At 35.8% G+C, this 14,938-nt stretch overlaps 1 protein-coding gene across 1 annotated transcript in view; it reads left to right on the top strand.

The window, feature by feature from the left end:
- Positions 1–10,360: 10,360 nt before the first annotated feature.
- LOC141376872 (sushi, nidogen and EGF-like domain-containing protein 1) overlaps positions 10,361–14,938 on the top strand; it is a 33,241-nt gene continuing 28,663 nt past the window's right edge. Inside the window, exons 1-3 of the mRNA XM_073918897.1 lie at positions 10,361–10,436; positions 11,896–11,991; positions 12,095–12,115. Of these exons, the coding sequence (XP_073774998.1) occupies positions 11,940–11,991; positions 12,095–12,115 (73 nt within the window). The 5' untranslated portion in view covers positions 10,361–10,436; positions 11,896–11,939. The remainder of the gene's footprint in view (positions 10,437–11,895; positions 11,992–12,094; positions 12,116–14,938) is intronic.

Raw genomic sequence — 14,938 nt, 5'->3', positions numbered from 1 at the left:
TAAGCGTGAGTTGGGGGGATGAAGCTGAGTTTCAGCATACTCAGATGCAAATGCAGCAGGAACTGGTTTTTCCCGCATTCCCCCCTGGTGGGTTGTGGAGTCCATTGGCCCTGTTTTCAGCTCATGTTTTGAATTGTCAAAGACATCAAAAATATTTGTAATATTTCAATTCTTACAGATAACCCCCATTTGATCCCGTGGGTCAGATATAAATTTGTCCATGGGGTCACTATGTATCCTTGTTGAGGTCGTTCAGGGGCAATTCAAGACAGTCTCTGCAGCATTTTTCAGTTGTAAGTTGTGTTCAGCAGGTAGCTAAACAGGTCCAGGTTCGTTTTCACCTCTTTTGATGAGCCTGACTCGAATGCACAGTTCATTCAGTCCATACAGGCCTTCATAGCCTCCACTGTGTCCTCCCCCTGGCAAAAGTGTCCACGTCGTGTGGGCTTCTCATAGTCTGCTTCTTCTGATAAATCTGGTCACCTCCAGACATGCAGACATCGGCATGTGGGGGTCTACAGTGTGTATACACTGTCCTCTTTCCGAACACCTAAACAGCAACTTGATGGCTCAGCGATTGAACAATTATGAACTTGTGTCATTCTGCATTGGAGAAAGTCATGAGGTTAAGCATAAAATATATGATCAAAACATAAAAGTCAGCAAGTGCGAGATGTACAACTGGTCTCAGGTCTCTTTCAATCTGTTTAAATGGTCCAATCAAAAACAGATGAATTCTTTGTCACCACTGAGATGGGGTATAATGATAGGGAGAATATTAAATATTCTTGGTTTGAATTACTCAAGGTAAAGCTATCAAAAGGTCAGTGCAACTTATGAAAACAGTATAATAGGCAGTATGCATCATAAAACATATCATCATGACAATACATTCAAATAAATGACATTCATTTTCAAAATGAAAAAACATGAAGATATTTGTCATACATGATAGTAATCACATTATTTAACCATAATTATGAAGGTATATCTATAATAATGTGTGTGTTTGTGTGTGTATGTCGTGTGGTGTGTCGTGTGTGTGTGTGTGTGTATGTCTGTGTCTCTCTGTGTGTGTGTGTGTGTGTGTGTGTGTGTGTGTGTGTGTGTGTGTGTATAGGCTTAAACACAATTGATGGTATTTGTCACATTTAAAATTTCCTAGTTGATTATTAGAAGTGTCCTCACTTCAGGTTTAATTTTAATCACTTTAGCACTTATACCTGTTATTGGTGATAGATTGGAAAACCAGGGGCCCTCTGGTTTGTCAACCATCCCCATAACAGTCAGTGTATCTATTCTTGAATTTATTGGCAAGTTCGCACCTAATGAAATTTTATACCATCAATTTGTTGTCAAAGCTATGCAAATGTGTAATTTCTTGTCAGCTGACAGAGGGTGTCAGAGGGTGTTTGTTGTCTCTCCTGTCATCAGATTAATTATTCTGTTCTATGTGTGTGAGGCTAATGTGTTTTGTTTGTATAAAGATGGACAATGGATCTTAGTTAAGGAGATTCGACTCCTGGGTCTTTGAAGACTAAGGTGTTATCTATGTGCCTGGGTTTACCTGTGGCTATGTGTCAGTGTAATGCTCCGAACAATGGTAATCAATTTTTATAATTGTGTTGCAAAATTTTTGTCCTGTCTTAACAGGGAGCCAGCATAAAAATGTGAACATGAGGTGTGTTCCGGCTCAAATTGATTCCATATAGTATCTTTTACGGAGCATGATAAGGTGCAATGTTCAAAGCTGGATCCTGTAAGAATGCATTTTCATGGTTAATTTAATTATCACACTGTATACTCCTGTTTGTAGTTCAAACTGCAGCTATACAGGGGATAGCAGAGTTTTCTACTTTTGGAGATCAAAGAAACAAGTATCATGAATTTCAACATAGTTAATTCCATTTTCATACAGGACATGTGGTTTAACATGTGTATAGTATAAAAACAAATTTAAAAAATGCCACCAGGATCCGTAACAATAGAGTCTGTTGCTATTGATCTTGCAGGAACAATGCAGCAAAGTTCATTATTGCCTCTAGGTAACCAGGGTTTTAGTCCCATTGCTATTAAGCAATTTGGGAAGATTTTAACTATGAGATCTTTTTGTGTCTCTGTTTCATTTAAGTTGTAAAGATGTTTTGTGAAATCACATAGCCTCCTAGAATGCTGAATCCATTGATAAGATCAGCTGTGGATAATTGTTATTCTGATGACTGATCAAAGACTTTTTCAGAGGACTCACTGCAGGTGAGGTGTTTGCCACACAGGGGTTCTTGCTTTGAGGTGCAAGATGGAAGACTTTTGGCCTCTCAGGTTATGGCCTAACCTTGTGTCGCCCTCATTTGTATTTGTTTGAAGTGGACCGGATCTGGAGCGTTCTTTGTCATTGGTCTGCCTAAGATGAGAACAAAAGCAGAGAGAACCATAGTTAATTTTAGAATTTTCATCAGTTTCAAATTCAATCATGTGGAATTAATGTTAATGCATCATTTTGCAATATTAATTCTGGAAGCCACATGATGTAGTTGGTCAGATCTGAATTGCTGTTGTTGATTTCAGCATATTGTGAGTGTGTAACACCTGAAACTGCTCTCTCTGTTGAGTTTACACAGTCTGCTGTATTCTGAGCATTACCTCCCAGTTCCGCTGGGGACATTTTTTCTGCTCTCATTAACAGTCAGATCTGTTGGCAGAAATCATTTCACCCTTTTGGTGTTCTCTGCTTAACAGTTTTCATTTTATGGTGTGGCTCACAGGTTAGATCTTTTGACCCATAAAAAACTTTGGTAACTCTGAATGTTATCATATCCATCCCCCTTTCATTATTTTTCTGGTGAGTTTAACTCTCTGATCAAATTTTAATTGTAGGTGGTGTTTTTCAGCGAGGATTTATTTGGTTTACAATCAGTTATGCTATAGTAGTTCTGTCAGTGTTTTCATTAAAGCATAAAGAAAGCAAACCTCCTCAAGATGAATGTTTCATCTTTGGTCTTTAGTGCCATGATTGGCGGTTATAATATAATGTACATTATTGTTTATTCCTAATGTAATTATATTATATTAAAAATAGTATGTATTAAATATAATTATATCTGGTCTCTGGAGAGTGTTTTAGAACAACAGTTCATTTTAGCTTAATGCTTTTATCTTGTGATCAGAGCTGTGTTTGCCTGTAGGTTGCATGGAGAACAAAAGAGTCAGCAAAGGCTTGTGGCCAAATGGAAGAATGTAATTGTTATATGCAAATACAGCAAACACATTCTCAGAATCTTATTCTCACTGAGGTGAAATTTCTTGGCTCTCTGTCAGGCCATTTGAATATGAAAAGGTTTGAGCAATCAGGAGGCCTAACGCCTGTTTCACACCGCAAGCGTCAGCGGCGCGTGAGCAGAGCGTGAGCAGCGCGTTTGTCGAGCAGTAGCAGCACGCAGGCGTTTGCCTTTCACACCAGCTGCGTCTGCAGCGCGCAGCTCTTCGGCAGCTGCTGCTGAGATCAACCTATCTCTGTCTATTCTATCTAGTTACCCATGTCTCTCTATATACAAATACACTTTTTAAACTTTTCATCTGCACCAAGGCCCCACCTATGCTGTTTCGTTAACCTGCAAATATTTATTTTACAAATTATATAGATCAAATAGTACTGTATGCTTCTAAAGCTAACTTATATGAGAAGTGTCTACAGTCAGAAGACAATCGCCTGTGATATCATGTCATTTGTTTTTTGATTATCAGGTTGCTGTAGACCTAGTTATAGTCATATTTATACAATATAGTTATAATGATATTCATACATGATCAAACTACTTTCTCCGCTTCAGTGATGTCCAGCGGCAGAATAACAGCTCGTTAATTCATGCTCGTGCAGATGATGAGACGGACAAAAGTAATTAATGCATGCCATTCTTTTACTTATTTTCGTGTTGTCAGATTCAGAGTGCAATTTGTGCAAACAGCTCCCGGTAGGAATAACTCGAGTGAACATAAAACAAAGCCGATTAAAACTTTCTTCCTCTGCTCAGCTGCACAGAACACAGCGAGCTGACATAATCCAGCATGCGTGTCGAACTACACTACCCACAATACACTTCGCTATGGACTACAATGCCCGTAAATATTCTATTTCCCCTCTCCAACAACACTAGTGTGCAACTGATACTAAAATTGTTTTACATTTGGTTTTGTAGTTCGGACCTTAATAAATATTTGTTGCCGTTTTAAATCGTTTTAAGTGAATTTGAATGACTATATATAAACCATTTGACATTATTAACGCATTTATTGGGTAAAATTGCTACTTTTTACTGTCATTCAATGTGTTTTGGTCGTTGTCAATGCACTGTCACTTTAATTGAGCGTGAGCAGCGCGTCAAAAATAGACCCAGCGCCGAAACTATCGCTGCACTGCTGCTTCGGCGACGCTCACGCCTCGCTCTGACGCGCTGCTGCTGCGTGCGGTATGAAAGCTCTAATCTGTTAACATGGACGCCGAAAACACACGCGCTGCTCACGCGCCGCTGACGCTTGCGGTGTGAAACAGGCGTAAGGGCTGATTTAAAGCTAAAATCTTAGAATTTAATTTCTATCTTTTATATTTAATCTGTTTCGAGATTAAATTAAAGTATAGTGGATATTTTAAGTGATCAGCATCATATTTGAATTTATCACCTTTAAATTTAAATGACAAATTTCTGATTTGTAAAGGCAGAGTTTTCATTAGAGCCTATTTGTCTTTTTTTCAATCGAATCATTCTGTTCTGCTCACCTTTATTATTCACATGCAAATGCCTTAAAACAGACTGTTGTAATTAATCCAATTTAAAAGTTTACAATTGTTTTTACATCTTAAACCATTTTTTCCTGTTTTCCATTTTTCTCTTTTTTATAAAACAGTAGATTAAAAACAATGGATAGTTTTTGACTTAAACTTTTTGGATCTAATTTGTGACTCTCCACTGAGTTCCAGAATATAATTTGGATGATGTTATTCCAATTTAAGCTTCAACTCTTGCTGTCTAGCAGACAAAGAGATATTTCAGAGCAAGGGATGGCGTTTGTCTATATTTCTGCTATCATGTCCCTAATAATCAAAGTGGTTTTGTCTAATTCTCAACCCCACCGGATAACGGATTCCGGTCTAACATTTTTGAGCATTTCCGACTCATTCTATCAATGTGTTTATATAGGGTGCGTCCCGCTTTCCCTCAACATTTCTAATAGGCAAAGAAGAATTGACTTACCACAGCAGCTGAAGATCGAATAGAAGATCCAAACCTCTTGCTTGATATGAATCCATTTTGTGCTGGAAAGACGTAACTCGCCTGAGTTGGGAGATCACGGAGATGGGTCACCATTTTGTAAGGTCCACCCAGTTGGCCCAATGCCGGTGTCCACTGGTGGATGAAGGTTTAATGCCTGTTCGGTCTTTCCAGTGCACAACGTTGATTTATATTAAACTTAGCTCATATCTGACTCCAATTTTAATATGAGGTGGTTTAGAATATTAATATATTTATCCTTGTTTTATCTGAATCCAATCATAAAACATTAAGAAGATTATATCAATATGTAATTTAGATAAATGTTTGAACCTTTTGTCTTCACTAGTAACTATTACATTCGTTCATTCGGGTGCTCATGTCGCTCAGAGAAATCGCCTCGGCTGAAGGCGTCCCTCACGGTCACACTCCGGTCAGTCTTGAATATTAAACAGAGGTAAATTGACTAATACTTTAGATGGCCGCTACCAGCGTATTTACACAGCACACGGCAAAGGTGCAATGACCAGGAAAAAAAAATAAAATAAAAAAAAGAGCGGTGGCTGACTAATAACAGCTTATAACTAAAGAGTGCTCTTTTCTCTATGTAATCTGTCCTCAGCTTTTGACAAGCTGTTTTACTATAGTTTATGACAGAAAGTTTTTCATTTGTCCATCTTCTTTTGATAGATATGCTTTTTTAAATCTTTGGGCATCTTAATGTAATGTCCATGGCGTGATTTATGCACGTGATGTAGTTATCCACTAGTTTTATATTAGTTTATATTGGTTATTTGCGGACATTGCGCTCTCTCGCTCTCGTTAACATGCTTAAATACTTGTGCTATATGACAATATAAAAGCTTATATATATGAGATGTAAGGTTTGGGACTCTGCTGAAGTCTGTTCTGAAATTAAAGCGTCAGACTTGACGTCATTCACTGTGGTTTTTAATGACGCGCGATTCGCATTGACAGGTGAAAATACGATCTACCTGCTTACACTGCAGACATTAGAACACAGATCCAATTCATATCGGATAAATGTCCACATATGAACAAGGCCTGAATCTGATTTGATTAAATCGGAATCCATGTCATTTGTTCCTGCTTACATGTACATGCGCTATATCCGATTTGTGCCACATGGGAGAAAAAAATAAATTAAAAAAAAATCGGAATTGGGTCACTTGAACAGTGCAGTGTAAATGTGGCCAAAGTCACTGAACATTCGTAATAGTTTAAAGTTATTAAACTATATTGTCTGGGTTGGTGGTATATATTACGCTACAAAAACCTAGTAATTAACTGCCAGTACATTTTCTGTTATTTTACAGACTCATTTCTCTATGTATTATTATTACTACATTATTTCAAACGACTAAAATGTCAATAAATATTACTTAAACTTAAACTGTCGGGTTGAATTTTAAACATCAAAAGTTGACAGAGCAGATATCAACAACCCATAGTACAATTCACAACTATAAATGAAAAAAAAAAAACACTCGTGAATCACAAAATAAGGACACATCATTTTTTACAATCTATATATCTTGCTGCTGCTGTTTCTAAGTAAAACAAAGTACCATGACAAGAGTCCATGTTATTAATGTACTACGGTGTATTTCAAGCCTTTAGGGACTATACCGATTTTTTTTTTTTTTTTTTACCGATTGTGTTTGTGAATGCTTGGACAGCTCTCACTCAGACACACTCATAGAAAATGATATCAAAAATCTTGTATAAAACAGAAGACATGAAAAACATTAAGAAAAGTATACATTCGTGATGTATTTTAAAGGAGACCTATTATGCAAATATCACTTTTATAAGGGGTTTAGACAGTTGTGTTGCAACAGTGTCTAATACACTTGATAAAAACAGTCTGCGTAAACACTTTGATTGACATTCTCCATTTGTACGTGTCATCAGAGGGGGAAAGCTCTGCCCATCGGTGACCATCTGTGCAGAAAAAACAAATGTCTGCAGATTAGGCATGGGCCGGTAAAAGATTCTGACAGTATGATAACCTTGGATAAAAATATCATAATTTCACCTTTCCACAGTATTGTACCAGTATTACTGGTCTAAAATATGTTCATTTTAAAAGTCTGGGTAAAAAACAAAAACGTTTTTCCCTTTTGAACAGTATATTTAGTTTGAAAAACATTTCTTTTGGAACAGTAAGTCAGGCTAAATGAATGATTGACTTCTGCTGTCTTTATTTGTTTCAAAAACAGATTGTTTTACAATTTAAAATGACATATTTTCTCCTGGAGATACTGTTGTCCTCAAAATAAACAAACAAACAATAATTAAAAAAAAAAAATCACATACCCTGGGAACGGTATTGCAGAAAATCTAAAAAAAATAAATAAATAAATAAATAAAAATTTTAAAACCTTGACTTCCAAACCTGCAGTATACCTTGAAAACGGTTAGGCCTACTGCAGATATACACACACACACACACACACACACACACACATTAGTTTACTTGCATGGGTTAATATTACAAGCACAATACACTGATGCAGGCTCTATTATAGTTTTCATAACAGTTGTTTACTATTTTCCCATCAACGAAAGTTGCAGCATGCAGATCTCGTTGCTAGCGCACCAATTTCCTCTGCTCATGCACAAAACTTCTTGCACGCCACCTCAAAAATAAGCAGCTCAATCGCAGATCTTCTTGTGCGCTCTCAAATAAACGCTGCTGAAGTGTGATTTAGTGCGTTTATGTAACGAGTATGTCTCCAGCATTTATTATATTTGCTAGGAATATTTATGAACGTCTCCAATAGACCTACAGAGTGATATTAATGCGTCCTGAATTAAAGTGAAACAGCTATACGTCGTGTTTGCAGCCACAAGCATCACGCACCTGTCAGTCAGTCAGCACGTAACCTTAAAGGGTTAACCAAATGACGCACAGCACTATTACGGTTACAGAAAAGTTCACTCTGTTATAATTCACTTACCCTTTAATACGTTTTGGTGCAATTAATACCCGCTATTAAAAAATTAAAATGTTTTGAATGAGAAGCTGTAATGTAGCCGTGGTGGGATGAATTTTGGCATGGCGCCCCGCCATGGAAGAATGAATTTAGCGGAAACCAGGCACTATGATGTTTCATAATGTATTTTTGCTAAGTCTGTTTATCATGCAACAGTACGCTGCAAAACACTGAATGACAAAAAGTCAAGACAACAATTTTTATGTTGCTTTCACTTCTTTTAATAAGTTAATCAGGTTTTACCCTTTTTTTAAGTAAAACAAAGTTTGACTAGATATTTGTGTCAGTTTGATTGATGTAAGCTGAGATGACTAGAATATAGATCAGCAAGATATTTTTTTTTTATTTACAGTGTATGACCTTATTAAATATATATGTCTTGTGTAAATTAATTGAACCTGTTCAGATTTGCTACAACCATTATTTAAATCATAATCAGGACAAATACTTGGATAATATTGATAATAATTAGTAGGTTTTTTAACATGCATGTTGCGAGATCGAGATTGGCTGTTATTTCCTCCTGTGTAGCACGAGGGTGGAAATTACAGGTTACTGATTACAGGTTATTGACATTTTGCGATAACATTCTCTGATGATAATCCAGAATACAGTAAAACAAAAAGTGGTGGAAATTTGATAAACATTACAATGATTTGCCTAATTACTCTTTCCTGCCTAGTTAACCTAATTTACCTAGTTAAGCCTTTAAATGTGACTTTAAGCTGTATAGAAGTGTCTTGGAAAATATCTAGTCAAATATTATTTACTTTCATCATGGCAAAGATAAAATAAATCAGTTATTAGAAATGAGTTACTAAAACTAATCTGTTTAAAAATGTGTTGAAAAAGTCTTCTCTATATTAAACAGAAATAAACAGGGAGGCTAATAATTTCAACTGTACATTTTTATTCAAAGTAATTCACAAACGCTTAGTAAGAGATAGTTAGAAATCAGTGTACTAAAATATGTTAAACAATATAAATTTGCTTTAGAAAGCAGAGTGTTTAGTGACTTAAACTTCCTCAGCATTTACTCATACTCAAGTGGTTCTAAACCTTAATGAATTTCTTTCTTCTGTTGAACAAGACAAGATATTCTGAAGAATGTTGTAAACCAGCCCCCAATGACATGATAAAGGAACAAAATATACTATAAAAGTCAATAGCTGCTGCTTTTGAGCCTTCTTCAGAATATCTTCTTTATATTCAATAAAAAAAAGAAACTTAAACCCGTTACACTGAACACAAAAGAAAATACTTACTATAATACCAGGCACTTAAAGAAATATTTGCTGACAATGTTAAATGTATTGACAGTTTTGTACACACTAAGAGAATGCAGTGTGTTTCATACAGCCTAAAAATTGAAGGATCTTTATTGGCATTGATGTTTTCATAATGAACTCTATAACCTTTACGCAACATTTACATTGCACCAAAGATTCTTTACAGTGGAAAAAGGTTGACTTATGATTATTGTATGCATCATTATTTTCAAAAGCCTCCATTTTCACATTCCACAATCAACATGAGAACTCCACTTGATCCACTTTTAACTGTTTTCAAAAAGATACCTTTTTATTTCCTAAAAACGCCGTCTCATTGTGGATGGAAGGCTGAAACAGTGAGAAAAATGTGCAATTTTAAGCAAAAGCATGTTAGTGTGGGACATGGTTTATATTGAAATGAAATGGTTTAATGGGTTTACAAATTCTTTTTAAGTTAAAGGGTTTCAAAAAATGTAGATGACCTGAATTTAAACAAACAAATTTAGTTGAACATTACTACATTTACTTTATTTGTTTAAATTCTGCCCACATAAATTGTTTGCACTAAAAAAATAAAAATTGTAAATCCAATTTTTTTTTCAGAAAATAAATGGCAATCTGTATTCTTTCCAGAAAAACAGATCTATTTTTTTCCCATTTGTTCTGATATTCATTCTGTTCATTCTTTGCTATTAGAGTAATTATCTCATACAGTAAAAAAACAAAAAGGCAGTACCACAATACAACGTCGCTGTTGCTATTCTTTGCAAACTGCTCTGTCGGGGTGTGTGATAGATGATGAGTCAGTATAAATCACTCAGCAAACAGAACTGTGGTCATAACATTGTGCTGGATTATGGTTTCATTTGGATACACTGAAGGTACTGAAGCTTTTAGTATTTTTCATTTGCGTGAGAAAGTTTTTAGGAAGTAAAAACTGCAGTTTAGTTGATTTGAGATTGCATTGTTCTTGATTTGTTTATTTTGGCAGTGATCCAACAAGACATATTCTCTATTGCTCCAGTAGATGTTGTGCTGGGACATAAAAATCAGTGAAAATTCCTCTTAAACTACAGCAGGTGAAAGAGCAGTTGAGAAAAAGGTTAAGACGAATATATCACTCCACATGCAATATTCTCCCACCTTCTCCTTTCTTGTGTCATGGATTGAATTATAGCATTGTTGTAATAAATGGTATACAAAAACAACTGAGCCAATCAGGTAACATTTTGTTTTTAATAAAACAGTAATACATGTTGCTTAATCAATTTCAGTTATTTATTGATAAAATTCTGAAACAATAATTTTTACCTAATGTGGAAGCCTAGATTTAGAAATAGTGAAAGTAGTTAAAGATGCCTTATCATCTTTCTAATCATTTAGAATATTGTTGTATTGCTGACCCTCAACTATTTAATGACTAATATGTTATTATTGTTATTATATATATATATATATATATATATATATATATATATATATATATATATATATATATATATATATATATATATATATATATATATATATATATACACACACACACATACACATACACAGTTGAAGGCAGAACTATATTAGTCCTCCTGTGATTTTTTTATTTTTTTTTAAGTGTTTTTTATTTATATAATACATAGTAAGGAAATGTTTACAGCATTTCCTAAAACATCTTCTGGAGAAAGTCTTATGGTTTTATTTTGGCTAGAATAAAAGCTGTTTAAAAATTCCTTGCTCTGTTAAACATCATTCGGGAAATATTTATTCAACAAAAAAAAAATTCCCAGGACAATCGTTTGTTGTGAATGGTTTCCTATAATTTTTTAATAATAATAATAATAATAATAATAATAATAATTATTATTATTATTATTATTATTATTGTTATTATTATTGTTATTATTATTATTATTATTATTATTATTATTATTATTATTATTACTGGCGACACAGTTGCTCAGTGTTTATCACTGTCACAGCAAGATTGCTGGTTTGAGTCCCAGTTGGGTCAGTTGGCATTTCTGTGTGGAGTTGACATTCTCCTTGTGTTGGCGTGGGTTTCGTCTGGGTGCTCCGGTTTCCCCCACAGTTCAAACACATGCGCTATAGGGGAATGGAATAAACTAAATTGGCCGTAGTGTATGTGTGTGAATGTGAGAGTGTATGGATATTTCCTGGTACTGTGTTGCAGCTGGAAGGGCATCGGCTGTGCAAAACATATGCTGGATAAGTTGACAGTTCAATCCGCTGTGACGACCACTGATGATGAGGGACTAAGCCGAAGGAAAATGAATGAATGAATTATTATTATTATAACTATTATTAAAATCTTTCTGATTACAGGATAAGACCTTTTATATTTTGGATTTATTTCTGACTGCATCATCATGTTTCTGATTTCATCGCATCTGCTGTTGTTCCTATCACTCCTGGCTCAATGTAAGCACTTTTGTTTTATTATCAATGTGATTATCAATATAATTTGACAAAAGAAATATAAATGTGCTGTTTCTGAATGTAACCATCTGTTTTTCTTTAACAGCCAGAGCACAAACAACAATAGGTAAATATTGAATTATATCTAAACACCTAAAATTGCCATTTGAAAGTTTCCTAATTGACATTGATGGTTTCATGAAGAGCTTTAAAAATGCATACATTTAATTCAGCTTCAGAAGTTTCTCAGTAAGAAACAAGAGTTGCTTTTCTAAGAAATATTAACTAAAAGGCTGTTTAAGAATGGAAACTATATTTAAAAAGAAACCTTTATAGCTGAATTTAGAGAGTCTCAATATGATCCAATCTCTCAATAAGAATGACTAGGCTTGTTTTGTGGCACAGCACAAGTTCTTTACTTGACCGTAAAAAGCTGGCATGCATGGTAAGAATGTTAAGCTTACAAGAATTCCAGCTGTCAAGAATAAACAAAACAAGACTGTCTTGTTCCCTGAGATGGGTTGCAGCTGGAAGGGCATCCGCTGCGTAAAACATATGCTGGATAAGTTGGCGGTTCATTCCACTGTGGCAACCCCAGATTAATAGAGGGACTAATCTGAAAAGAAAATGAATGAATGAATAAACTCTGTCTTGATTAAAACCCAAACACACTATTAAATTCCTTTAACTTAGAAAAACACCACCAATGTTTCTTTTTTTTAGTCTGTCTTTTGTTAGGGCTGCTCGATTTTGGTAAAAATCATAATCACGATTATTTTGCTCATAATTGTAATCACGATTATTCAAAACGATTACTGTTGAAGTCAAAATTATTAGCGCTCCTGAGAACTTTTTTTTATAAATATTTCCCAAATGATGTTTAACAGAGCAAGGAATTTTAACAGTATTTCCTATATTTTTTCTTCTGGAAAAGTCTTATTTGTTTTATTTCGGCTAGAATAAATGCAGGTTTAAATATTTTGAAACCCAATTTAAGGTCGATATTATTAGCCCCTTTAGGCAATATATATATTTTTTTATTGTGTGCAGAAGAAACTACTGTTATCCAATGACTTGCCTTATTACCCTAATTATGCCTTTGAATCGCACTTTGAATTTGAATGCTTGCATTTTGAAAAATATCTAGTCAAATATTATGTGCTGTCATTATAGCAAAGATAAAAGAAATCAGTTATTAGAAATGAGTTATTAAAATTATTATGTTTAGAAATGTGTTGAAAAAAAATTCTTTCCATTAAACAGAAATGGGGAGTTTCCCAAAGATGGGTTGCAGCTAGAAGGGCATCCGCTGCGTAAAAACTTGCTGGATAAGTTGGCGGTTCATTCCGCTGTGGTGACCCCGGATTAATAAAGGGACTAAAGGCTGATTTATACTTCTGCGTCAAACACCAGCGTATGCTACGGCGCTGACGCATAGCCCTTCGCCGTGGCCATCGCCGTCACTGACGTGCACCTCTCAAAAAATGTAACTACACGTCGCAACGACGCGTAGCGTAAGCTCTGTGATTGGTCGGCTTGGTAGCGCTGACGAGTCTGGGCAGGACCGAGAGCCGCGCGAATGGCGCGAGCAATTGTTTACAAGTGTGGAGTCCCGTGAAGGAGCTCCGGATGGAAAGTTTTGTTTTGTGTTTACCTCATGGTTAAAGTTGTTGCACGTCCGCCGATTCCTGCTTCAAAATGAGCGAGTTTGAGCCACTTGTACATCCCGGAAGTGTTCAGGAAAAGCAAACCAACAGCGAAGAAACTCGACACAGAGGAACATTAACACCTCACTGCCCACTAGCGTTTCGGAAGTGTTAATGCAGACCGACAGAGACAGCGCGCAGAAGTATAAATGCACAGCCACGCGCGTTGCCTGCGCCGTGGGTTACGTCGGTCACTTGACGCAGAAGTATAAATCAGGCTTAAGCCGACAAGAAAATGAATGAATGGGGAGGAAAAGGGTTGCTAATATTCAGGAGAGCTAATAATTCTGACTTGAACTGTATACAGTTATTGTCCTCCCTGCAAAGGAAAGAGAAATAAATACAATAGAATAAAAGTATGAAACAAACAGTGCTTTAAGCATCTTCACGGCAAGAAAAACACTTTAGCTACAAAAGTCCTTCAGTCAAGAGCACAGAGGGATTTTCTCCTTTTCTTATTTAATTAATAATGATCGAAACAGGCGGCAGCAGGAATAGTGGGCTTTCACTTTAATGGTTTCGCTTTCAAGTTTCTTTTGATCCTCAACTAGTTTGTTTATTACATAAATGAGGGTTAATATGAATAATCACTAAACACAGCGTTTTGACACCTATTTGACCATTAAAGCGCTCACATTAAGATGACTTTAGATGGTCTGCTCATCACAGTGTGTGAATGACACCGAATGCTTACCGCATGCTTCTGACCGTACACACACACACTCACACACACAGGAGCATGCGGTTTAGTCCGCGCTTTTAAGAGCAACAAATGTTTACAACTGGAAAGGGGGCGGTAAATAATGAAATAATCGTTTATCTCGATTAATAAATTTTTCATAATCGTTAGAGGCCAAAATCGAAATCGGATTTTCGATTAATTGCACAGCCCTATCATTTGTATTTCCATACTTTGGCCTTCTAATGTAAAAACTTCCAAACACCCTCTGGCTCAGTCTGCCTTCCACAGTAGCCACTCCCTAGACTGCTGTTAATGTTTTGATAATGCCCAGAAAGACTAATGTTTAAACTTCTGGGGGGATTTGAGAGAAATCTCACATATTTCACCTATAATGTTTCTTGTGTTGTGTCCACCACATAAACCACCACTGCAGACACTACAGAAATCACCACTGTAGACCCCAAATCGTTGTCGTTCTAAAATGCCATTTAAAAACAAAGACGGTGTAATCAGGGCCTGAGTGTGTACTTTTCGCGAGCGGATTTGCAACGGGGGCGGGCGG

Source organism: Danio rerio, chromosome 12 (assembly GCF_049306965.1).
Source record: "Danio rerio strain Tuebingen ecotype United States chromosome 12, GRCz12tu, whole genome shotgun sequence".
Taxonomy (NCBI): Eukaryota; Metazoa; Chordata; class Actinopteri; order Cypriniformes; family Danionidae; genus Danio; species Danio rerio.
This window is presented reverse-complemented; position numbering and strand designations above follow the sequence as displayed.